Source organism: Microcaecilia unicolor, chromosome 8, assembly GCF_901765095.1.
Source record: "Microcaecilia unicolor chromosome 8, aMicUni1.1, whole genome shotgun sequence".
Taxonomy (NCBI): domain Eukaryota; kingdom Metazoa; phylum Chordata; class Amphibia; order Gymnophiona; family Siphonopidae; genus Microcaecilia; species Microcaecilia unicolor.
In genome coordinates, this window is record NC_044038.1 from 3,131,731 (window position 1) to 3,144,004 (window position 12,274).

A 12,274-nucleotide genomic window follows, 5' to 3' on the forward strand; every position below is an offset into this window, starting at 1 on the left:
TAATGAGTGCGATTGCCTTTCCTCTCTCCCATCTCCGGGGCATAGTCCCCTCTCTCTTGCTATGATGCAGTTTGCATGTTATCTGGACACAACCCTAAAGAGTCTTCACAAGCTGTTTTATCTCTTTTCTGTGAAACAACCCTTTATCAGAATTTTCTAGAAGTTGCCTTGCTGCTGGACATTGAAAGGCGGTCTACTAAGAGTCTAGATAAATAAATTACACTTTCAGACGTCAGACCAAGCAATTCAGATTCTCCAATACACAACAGCAGTACGTATTTTTGCTATGTGAGCTTAAGTGGAACATTCATTGGCCCCGAGCCATGTGATGCCAACCACACCACCTACCCCAAACTGAACAGAGCACCTGACATCACAAAGCTCACCGTGTTAGTACGCCACTTGTCCCAGGCTGTGAGCTGAAACGGAGCACCCACCGATCTAGAAAAAAGTCAGACTTATCTAAAAGGTATCAGTGCAGAATTTATTGTCACTAAAAGAAAAACACCTATAGCACAGCCTTAAAAATGTAGAAAAAGGTGAGAATAATCAATTCCAGGTGTTTCCTGCTGATTTAGAAGGCCATGATGTGTAATAATAAGCGAACAAAGATTTTTTTTTTTAACCTTAATTTGAGGAATTAATCTCCAGTATAAAAATCGTACCTGGTCACTCATTTACTGAGGAAATAATTGCCAAGGTCATATGACAGTTTGCTAGTCTTGTGAAGTACATGTGTACTGTCTCTAAAAAAGCAAAGAGAGGACACAATCCTTACGGACAATAAACAACCAATGAGGATGAGAAAGACAGTGGCTGTCCTTTCCTGGTTTCTCTCTAGGGTAAGCTGCCATCCTTTCTTGCTTCTGTGGTGTCCCTTTGGGAAACGTACTGTGGGTATTGGGAGTGTGATTAGGGCTGGTGATTCATTTTGGCTGAAGTGGTTTAAATGATTCAGTAGTAATGAGTTGTCCGGGATCTTTGAACATGCAAAACCTATAATGCAGGTGTGTATGAAGATGTCAGAAGCTGGAGTGCAGGAAAGCAAGGAGTGTGTTGTCTGAAGGAAGACCCTGTCTGAACAAATCCAGAGGTTCCTGTCTTCCAGTGAGGTTAATATTCCAGACTTTTTCTGCTGTGAACGGCACAGGTCCAACATGTGGCCACCGGAGCACAGGAACAGCTGCGCTGTTTGCAGTCTTCTGAGTAAGCCAGCCCGCCATGAGACACAGAGAGCAGCATTAGCACGTCCATACCTATGAGGAAATGCAGGGAAAGGTATTTAATAATACAACTGGGAACAAAAACTCAATATTTTACGTTTATGAAATCATTATCAGGTCAGGGAGGACACCGCCTGGCATTGGTATTGCACAGAAGACATCAATGAATACATTGAAAGAACCACCAAATCCAGAAGTCAATCACTTTTAAAGTCATCAGATTGTATCTTGGAGTGTTTCATAAAGGTCACCAGGGCACTTCCCAGGTAGAGCATCCTGGTTTCTTGAGCTACCGCAAGCAGACCAGAGGGAAACAGTGACCCAAATCAGACGTGAAGCGATAGTAGCATAGAGGGCCACAGACACGGGCCAGGTTTCGGCATTAACTCAAACTAATAAATGAGTAAGGCAAAACTTGGCTTTGCTAATTTATTCCCAAAGAGCCATGTCTAACTATATCGTCAGAAATGCTGGTTTTAAAAATACCTTCTACCACTTTGCCCAGTACCAACACTAGGCTCACGAGTCTATAGTCTGGCATTAACATTAGCCACCCTCCAGTCTATTTTAGGGGTAAATATTCATCTGGTGGCGGTCAGTGGCTTTTTTGGCCACCTCTGGAGCTATGCCTGGATATTCAATGCTAGGGTCTGGCATCGAGTATCTGGATTTATGCAGCCGGCTCTCTCTCATCCAGTTAAGGGCAATGTTCAGCACTTAACCAGCTAAGTGCTTCTGACTGACGATGTATTTGTGATACACTTTGATTTTTCTGTACTTGTTCATTGTATTTTTTTTTTATGAATGTTTGATTGACATGTGGGATCTCTTAGGAAAAGAAGAAGTTAGTGGTTACTAAGGAAGGGCAGACTCGATGGGCCATTTGGCCCTTATCTGCCATCATGTTTCTTTGTTTCTAACACACCCTGGATAAGGATGGGCTAAAAATAATAAATCTAAGTGAAACACTGCCCCTGGACCAACCACAAAAAGCCAGTTTTCAGTTTAGCGGTTAGTGTCCCTGAATATCAGCAGATACCCATGCAAAAGCAATTTAATCCCTTCAATGATAGGTTACAGATTGCTAGTAACGGATTAGTAATTTCCTGGTTCAGCTCTTTCAGAACTCTGCCATGAATACCATCCAGTCCTAATGATTTCTTACTCTTTAGTTTGTCAATTTGCTCTTTTACATCTGTTAGATTTACAGTAATTTGCTTTAGTTTCTCCTAATCATCACCATCAAAGATGTGAAGGTACAAGTCCAACATCCTGCTTAGTAAAAACTGAGGCACAGAATTAATGCACTTCTTCTTCTTTTACCTTATCCTCCCTGCGCTTTCCTTTTACACCTTGGGATTTTTATTTCAAATACTTGAAAAAGATTTTATCGTTAGTTTTTTTGTTTCTACGGCAAGCTTCTCCCTGAAGTCTTTCTCGGTCTGCCTACCACTGTTTTACAAATGATTTACCAGTGACAAGCACAGTAAATAGACTGTACGAATGGACAGACTGGATAGGCTATACGGTCCCTCTACAGTCATTTTCTCTGTTTCGTCCACATTTTCCTCTTTACAGTCTGCTTCCCATTTGCTGAAAGATGCCCTTTGGATTTTCACCACATTTTCCACCTTGCCATTAACTAGCAGTTGTTTGGTTTTCTTTCAACCTTGCTATGTTTTATAACACAGATTCCAAAATGTTTCTTTTTAATAATAATCGAGCCTGATGCAAACTTTTGACCCTGGCAAACGCTCCTTTTACTTTTTTCTTTTCTAGTTTCCTCATTTTATCAGAGTCTCCCTTTTAAAAATCAAATGCAGCAGCAGCAGTTTTCTTTACCGTCACCCTTCCAGTGTTGATGACGTATTTGATCGCATTATGAAAACTATTGCTTCGCACACCAGGCCCTGTGTTCAGCAAGGACTAGATATCTGGAGTGCAGGAGTAGCCGAATGGTTAGTGCAGTGGGCTGAGACCCAGGGAAGCCTGGCTGAAATCCCACTGCAGGCTCCTTATGATCTTGCAGGTGGTATAAAAGAAATAAAATGAATGAATACATATAAAGTAATGGCATCTAGAATCTACCTTTCTATCATGTTGAAGGGGGGCAGACTCAGGAAAGATGTCAGGAAGTATTTTTTCACGGAGAGGGTGGTGGACGCTTGGAATGCCCTCCCGCGGGAGGTGGTGGAGATGAAAACGGTAACGGAATTCAAGCATGCGTGGGACAGGCATAAAGGAATCCTGTGCAGAAGGAATGGATCCACAGAAGCTTAGCTGAAATTGGGTGGCGGGGGAAGAGGGGTTGGTGGTTGAGAGGCTAGGATGGGGGAGGGCAGACTTATACGGGGTCTGTGCCGGAGCCGGTGATGGGAGGCGGGACTGGTGGTTGGGAGGTGGGAAATACTGCTGGACAGACTTATACGGTCTGTGCCCTGGAAAAGACAGGTACAAATCAAGGTAAGGTATACACATATGAGTTTGTCTTGGGCAGACTGGATGGACCGTGCAGGTCTTTTTCTGCCGTCATCTACTATGTTACTATGTTATGTTACTATGTGCGGATGAGTAAAATAGCTCATCATTGCTACTACATTTCATAGCTTTCAGTTAACATTTCACTGTCTCTTTCTTCATCTTGACCAGCTGGATGGTAGTATAACCCCACCACTATGCTCTTCCTCAGTACACATGGAATTTCTATTCATAAGGATTCCATCTTAAATTATGTTGCCTTCAGGCCTTATCATCACGTTAGACTTTGTGCCATCTTTCACATTTCCTGAGCTTAGTGACTGCTCTTCCCTCAGGGCTCCACGGACAGCTCTAGATAAGCTCCAGCACTTTTAGTAAATTTTTTTATATACGACTGTATTCAGTCTCTCATTTTTATATTATATGCTGTTTTTGCTCCTTTGTTCTTCCATGTTTGGGATCTGGTGCCAACATTCGTTCGCAACGCCTTTGGAATTTTCTACGTCCTCCAATGTACTCGGTCTGATCCTAGCAGTTAACAGTCCTGGCCCAGAGGCAACGAACCACGGCTCCTTCTGGAACCCTACACAAGCTGTTTTATCTATGAAACAACCCTCTCTTAGAATTTTCTATAAGTTGCCTTGCCTGTTGGACATTGAAAGGCAGTCTACTAAGAGTCTAGATAAATAAAATACACTTTCAGACATCAGACCGAGCAATTCAGATTCCTCAGCCCCCGCCACTCAAGGAATGAAGACCCAACTTGGGAACTGAATGAAGGACTTTCTGTACGACATTACAACACTGATCACCTAAGCCACTGGCTGGCTCCTATATTATTCATTTTAATTCACATTGTGCCTTGTCTGTAATCACTAAACTCTCTAGAGCAAATGAAACAAGTCACAAAACTGAGTAACACAGCAAAAGAGCCATAATCACAAAATCCTGCACTGAGGAAGGCCTAATCACTAAATCATATAGCAGAAATACCTTGACAGTGCTGTCCACAGCGCCAGAAAAGAGTCTTCCCCTGGAGACAGCAAGAGCAGTTACACTGCCCTGGTGTCGTAGTAAGGTCTGGGTGCAAATCATATTATCCATACTCCAAACCTAGAAAGGTACAACGTAGGATTAGTACAAGTACAACATTAAACAGTATCGGACAAACTGCTCCACAGAATCACATCTCTGCAACAGCTCAGAAAGATGAGTCCAGGACTGGCTGCGCTTTATAGTGCACATCATGGACTGAATGTATTTTACTGAGGTCAGCAAGCGTGAGTTTAAATTAAACGGGTCTTTACTAAGTAAGAAATTGGATCAGTTAGACTTCAGATCTAGCAATGATGGCGTGAGCAGAGATGTTACCAAGATACAGTGCAGGAGTCATGGGGAGAAGACTAGAAGAGGTAGAGGGAGAGAGAGGGGGGTGGAGGGGAGAGGGGGGGTTGTGTACGTACTCTGAGCGAGCGATCGTATGAGGCACTGAAGACTTTGGTTTGATCTGGTGTGGAGATAACAGCCAAGGCATACACTGTGCCTACATGACCTGTCAGAGTCCGCACCTGTTCCTTTGACTCAATATCCCAGACCTAGGAGAGAAATGCAGGACAGATTATATCTACTGTAACAGTATCCGTGTTTTCCTCAGTCTTCCAGATTGCTTAAGAAACTTGCATATAGTCTTCTGGCTTTGCTAAGGTGAGTGCTAGGTGCCCTCATGAAATACTGAGGGCAGTGGGTTTGCTTTCCTAGCAGCACTGTGGGCAAAGGTGTAAACTGTCAAAGTGGAGATCTGTACATTACAGGGGGATATCTGGACACAGAAGGAGTTTGAAAGCTCTCACACAGTTTTCATCTCCTCAATCTTAGTGGTGATATCTCAGGCAGACAAGAGTGTATATGTGGGCCCCCCACCCCATACCCTCTTTCTGTGTGTGTGTGTGTGCTTATGTAGCTTTCTCTCACTGTGCACCATTCATGACAGCATGAATTGACTGTACCACAGAAAGCTGGTATATCAAATACATGACCCCCTTATGGTAGCAGCTAAATAAAATTGTGACCCCCTGGTCATGACCCCAGTTTGGGAAGCTCTGATTTATGAGGTAATACACCTCTGATGATCTCTTACATGGATGAGGTTTTCGTATGTCCCACACACTATGTGATGGTTTGTTACGGCAATGGAATACACACTCCCACCAGATGTCTGTAAAACATGGACACACTCCAGACTGCGAATATCCCAAATCTGAAACACAAAAACAAAGGTTTAGAAAGAGCTGACTCCCCTCAATACACAGCAGAGCATGGAGACCCTTCTCTGGGGATACCAGCAAGGTGCAGTCAACTGAAGGAAGGCAGTACCCAGTGACCTTGGACACTTTTATTCTTCAACTCCGCCCCTCATCTCTTCCCACCCTAGGTATCCCTCTGACCTTCTCAGCATCTCTCGGGCTTCACTGGGCCAGGAGATAGGTTCTCTGCCGTGGTTGCCATCTGTCATTTTTGTTTCCCACCACTGCCAGTTCTGCAGCCTATCAGGACTAGACTTAACTAAGACCTGTTTTACCCTACATTCCTGACCTAATAATGTGGGGTAGATAAAAAAAACCTGATGCAGAACTATCAAAGTGGCATCCTCAGGGGCCTTTCCACCCACATCAGTCACCGGGCCAGACATGAGACTGGAGCTCAAAGCACAAGCCACCTTCTCAGTAGGAAGAGCTACTATAGGGGCCGAGACCCTGCCTGCAGGTGTCAGAAGAGGGCTGGTCTGCTCTTGATGTCTGGAAATTAGTTTAGTCACTTACATTCCACAAAACCAACACAATATAAATTACATTAAAAAGGCATTCCATCTTCTCCAAGTAAACTAACCTTCAGAGACTGCTTAAAAAAAACATACCCATAAATTCTCAATCCTAAATGCTGAACAGAATGTGTGTTTTTAGAACTGTTTTAAACTGACTGGTGTCCGTCACCACAACCATGGACCAGCAAAAGAAAAAGCTTTTTGCCTTGTTTCTTCAAAATGAACTTTCAGCAATGCTGGAATAGACAGTAAACCTACATTCATCGATCTCAAAGATCTGGCTAGTTGATAAATGTTAAGAACTATTCTCAAATAATAATCAGATTTCGACAACACCACCTTATGAATTAACAATAATATTTTAAACTAAATTCTCATTTCTGCTGATAACCAGTGGAAATCCTTCAAAATTAGGGAAACATGTTGAAAATGTGGTTATCTGTCTGGAGACAAAAGAACTCTCAAAATTAACAGTTCAGGACCAAATCTGGCATTGGGCAAAAACAGTAAAAAGACACTGCCTGTTTGAAAATGGGTCAGATTGGACCAGGCTTCCAGAGAAATAACTCTCCCAAAAAATGCTACTTTAAAACCACCTCTTCCTTCATCTCTATGTCACACACATACCTGCAGAAATAATTCTGTAAGTCACGCTCCACAAGCTTTTACTCATCATGTACACACACCCTCCGCTGCTATACCACTATCCCTGCTGGGCTCTTGGTGATTCAGATGTGTATTTCGTTTTCCTTGTTGCAAATTGTACTGTGACTCATGCAACTGTTCTGTGTGTGCTGCCTCCTAGTGGTAGAGAAACATGGCAATATCTGACCCTGCAGTTAATCTGTAAAATCCATCCTCTGAAATGTTTGACAGTGACATCTAATGGCTTGATATATTATCACATTGGTTTCATTTTATTACTCTTTCCAAAACAGAATGTTATGAGGTGTAAATGTCTGCACTCAGATGATCAAATAAGCTAATAAGAAGATAAAAATAGTCATACAGGGTCAGACCAATGGTTCCCACACCTGGTCCTGGAGGCACCCCAGCCAGTCAGGTTTTCAGTATATTCACAATGAATATTCATGAGAGAGATCTGCATGCAGTGGAGGCAGTGCATGCAAATCTCTCTCGTGAATATTCATTGTAGGTTCACCATAATGATGTCAGCTAAAGATATTTATTGGAACTTTTTTATTTTGCCAAAGAGATGTCGTCATTACAGTGAACATTTTGAACTTTGAATTACGGATATACGATTTGAACGTTTGTTGTCAATCACATATATACGATTTATAGAAGGTTTTTTTGACCACTGATTAGTGGCTTTAGTCCAACATGCCGCTGACCCGCTGAAGTCTTTTTCCTGCTTCATCACAAACTATTTGTAGACGTGCAACAAAATAGTCAATAAAAGAGGTTTTTTGGCAAGTTTTGTTCACTATTTGTTTATATTGTGCTAACATTTTTTAAGATTAGCGGACTGTTTTTTCTTTATTTTGTTCAAAGGCCGTCAACGACAACTCCCACTCCCCTGATTTGAGGAGTGTTTGCCTCAACATTCTATACACTCCCACATGCAACTTTGCCCAATAAAGAAGAAAAAGAGCCTCTTGAGCCACTGCTATATTTTTCTGGCCTCCGTGTTTGCAGATGTATGCTACCGTGGTTGTATTGACAGAAAACACTCTCATCGTCTTGTCTTGAAGGAGAACCGATATACTCATATCACCCCTCTCCTCAGGTCACTTCACTGGCTTCCAATCAGATACCGCATACAGTTCAAGCTTTTCCTTCTCACCTACAAATGCACTCAGTCTGCTGCCCCTCACTACCTCTCTACCCTCATCTCCCCTTACGTTCCCGCCCGTAACCTCCGTTCACAGGACAAATCCCTACTCTCTGTACCCTTCTCCACCACCGCCAACTCTAGGCTCCGCTCATTCTGCCTCGCCTCACCCTATGCTTGGAACAACCTTCCTGAGTCCTTACGCCAAGCCCCCTCCCTGCCCATCTTCAAGTCTTTGCTTAAAGCCCACCTCTTCAATGCTGCGTTCGGCACCTAACTCTTCTTTCAGGAATTCCAGACTGCCCAATTTGTCTGCCCCTATCGGTCTGACTGTTCACGTGTCCTTTAGATTGTAAGCTCTTTGAGCAGGGATTGTCCTTCTATGTTAAATTGTACAGCGCTGCGTAACCCTAGTAGCGCTTTAGAAATGTTAAGTAGTAGTAACAGTGAAGGTGAGCAACATCTTTCTTACATCTCTCAGCTCCAGACAGTTGATAGACCAGGACGCTTTGTCACAGTCCATTTCCCCTGTGCAACCTAACCTTGACAGTGAGCCACCCAGTGAAAGATACCACTACTACTTATCATTTCTATAACACTACTAGACATACAACGTAGGCAGAGCTATACACATTATATGCATGTACTTTCTCTGTCCCTAGTGAGCTCACAATCTAAAGGTGTTTTCTGTATCTGGAGCAATGAAGGGTTAAGTGACTTGCCTAGTGTCACAAGGAATCGAATCCAATTTCCCAGGATCTCTGCTCACTGTACTAACCATTAGGCAAATATGTTGGCATTTGTGGTCAAGACTATCCAAGTGTGAGCTTCCTCTACAGGAGATCAGGCGTTAAAGCCACCAGCTCAAGCTGCTTCTTGCTTGGGTTGTCCAAGGCAACTGAATCTCATAATCCTGAGACTGCATGGACCACCTGCTCAGCAGGGATGCTTGCAAGAGAAACGGGATGGGACTTGATATACCGTCTTTCTGTGGTTACAATGCATGAACATGTATACCCTGGAGGAAAGGAGAAACAGGGGTGATATGATACAGACGTTCAAATACTTGAAAGGTATTAATCCGCAAAAAAATCTTTTCCGGAGATACAAAGGTGGCAGAACGAGAGGACATGAAATGAGATTGAAGGAGGGCAGACTCAAGAAAAATGTCAGGAAGCATTTCTTCACGGAGAGAGTGGTGGATGCTTGGAATGCCCTCCTGCGGGAGGTGGTGGAGATGAAAACGGTAATGGAATTCAAACATGCGTGGGATAAACATAAAGGAATCCTGTTCAGAAGGAATGGATCCTCAGGAGCTTAACCGAGATTGGATAGCAGAGCCGGTAGTGGGAGGCAGGGCTGGAGGTTGGGAGGCGGGATAGTGCAGGGCAGACTTATACGGTCTGTGCCAGAGCCGGTGGTGAGAGGCGGGGATAGTGCTGGCCAGACTTATACAGTCTGTGCCAGAGCCGGTGGTGGGAGACAGGGATAGTGCTGGCCAGACTTATACAGTCTGTGCCAGAGCCGGTGGTGAGAGGCGGGGATAGTGCTGGCCAGACTTATACAGTCTGTGCCAGAGCCGGTGGTGAGAGGCGGGGATAGTGCTGGCCAGACTTATACAGTCTGTGCCAGAGCCGGTGGTGGGAGACAGGGATAGTGCTGGGCAGACTTATACGGTCTGTGCCCTGAAGAGCATAGGTACAAATCAAAGTAGGGTATACACAAAAAGTAGCACACATGAGTTGTCTTGTTGGGCAGACTGGCTGGACTGTGCAGGTCTTTTTCTGCCATCATCTACTATGTTACTATGTAATACCTGGGGCAACAGAGGGTGAAGTGACTTGCCCAGAGTCTCAAGGAGCTATAGTGGGAATCAAACCCAGTTCCCCAGGACTGCACTAACCATTAGGCTACTTCTCAAGTGGGCATAAGGCTAAGGAACTACTGTCTAAGAATGCCACTACTAAACCCAGAACTTGCATACAGTCCACCACTCGAGAAGCTTAAGAGAGCCAGCAGCTGATGGATCAGGAAATGTACCTTTTGGATTCTCTGACGTGGAAAGAGAACTTTTTCTTCCTTGGTGTCAATATGTATCCCCAAATATTCAATGGGATGTGAAGGAGACAATTTGCTTCTGGTGTATTCACCAGCCATCCTGGCAACTGTAGAAGAGGCAATACTCTGACCATAGCTTGTTCACTGTCTTTACCCATGAATTAGCCTATAGTCAAGGTAGGGATAAACTCTGAATCCTTTTTTGTGGAGGCAAGCTGTTTATCGCTCTGTAAATGTTCTGAGAGCTGTTGCCAGGCAAAAGGCATTGCTCGAAACTGGAAATGCTGAACCAGAATCACAAACCTCAAGAACCTCCGATGCGAGTGTGAAGATATGACTCTTTCAGATCTACTGCGGTTAAGAATTCTCTTTTTTGTACTGAAGTGATGACCGAACTCAAGTTTTGTTCTGAAATAAGGGATCCACAAAGCCCAATTCACCTCCCTGAGGTCTAGGAAAGGATGAAACATTCTCTTTCACTTGTCAGCAGTAGTCTTAAAAAACTGCTTGTTTTTGTCCAACTTTAGAATAAAATAAAGTAAAAAAAATATTAATAAACTGCCAATCAGACTAAAAGATTGAGACAGAGAGAGAAAAAAATAGAGTCCTCTAAGAATTCCCCAAATAACGTCTCTTAAAACAATTAATTTTTATTTTTTTGTTAATTTGGAAAGGACACTCCCTGCTCTACTGAATCCCAGTTCTCCAACTGGCCCAGGAGCCTGCCTCACCAAACCATCCTGGAGCTGCACAGTCTGCCCATCACCATCCGCTGGAGACAGAGAAATACTGAGGAGCAATAGCTGCACAGTGCCCTTATAAGGCAGAGCACAACTCTCAATTCTGCAGCTGGCTTCCAACAGGTTGGTCATGTTTAAGCGCGTTGAAGTCAACTGATTGGAGTTAAGGCTTGGTTCTGGCAATGTGACAGATGTCTGCCTTCGTCACCGTTTTACAAATATAATTAAAAAGACTCTATATAGTCCAATAGGCAGCAGCATAGTCCAGTACCTTAATAGTTTGATAAGAGCCACTGTACAGATAGTTCTGTGATGCCACCAACGCTCGCACCCAATGATTCAGACCAGTCAGCTCCTTCTTTAGTTTCAGTTCTGTCCCCACAATATCCCACACCTGTAGAAGAAAGACATAGTTTAATGAAACCCTAGAGCTTCTCTCAGTCATTTGTAGTCTCTGTAGTTTAATTATCAGTACAGCTGGAGCTGCAGAAAGCTGTTCTACCAAGCAATAAATGAGTATGTAAACAAAGTGATAGTGTGATCTGTAAGTGACTCTGGTCCCTTTCCTCTGCATCTACACAAGCAAGCAAAGGTCTGAACTTTACAAAGATCATTTTCACACATTGTACATACCTTAATGGCTTTGAGGGAGCCACTGAACAACATATTATGAGAGGAGACCAACGTACACACGGGATTGTCATGCGCTCGGATGGTGTTAACCTTCAACAGGGTTTGTATGTCCCAAACCTTCACAGGAAGACAAACTGTTAGAGACTAAGTATTTCCAATTAGATATTTCTGCTTAGCGTAACCATGGATCTGTAAGAGTATCAGTTTATGGTTATTCTATTGGCCTCTCTCTTTGGGATTCATTAGCCGTTTTTGGTTGTGGTGAGACATTGCCCTCTACTGATTGTGAGTAAATGACAAAAGAAATGCCATACTGAGCCAGACTAACAGTCCATGAAATCCAGTGGCCAATCCAAGGTGCCTGGAAGAAATACCCAACAGCGCCTAATGGCGAGATCCCTTCACTGCTGTGTTCCCCAAACCTAACTGGCTGGTAGTTAATGGGCCTATCTTCCAGAAACTAATACAATCCTCTCTTTAAACCCAGCTCTGCTTCTGGCCTTAATCAAATTTCCAGCAACAATTC

At 43.5% G+C, this 12,274-nt stretch overlaps 1 protein-coding gene across 1 annotated transcript in view; it reads right to left on the reverse strand.

Moving 5' to 3' along the window:
- Nucleotides 1–470: 470 nt before the first annotated feature.
- Nucleotides 471–12,274, reverse strand: part of TRAF7 (TNF receptor associated factor 7) — a 66,016-nt gene continuing 54,212 nt past the window's right edge. The window contains 6 exon segments of the mRNA XM_030211393.1: nt 471–1,256; nt 4,695–4,814; nt 5,165–5,296; nt 5,839–5,958; nt 11,387–11,509; nt 11,749–11,865. Coding sequence (XP_030067253.1) covers nt 1,242–1,256; nt 4,695–4,814; nt 5,165–5,296; nt 5,839–5,958; nt 11,387–11,509; nt 11,749–11,865 — 627 coding nt within the window. The 3' untranslated portion in view covers nt 471–1,241.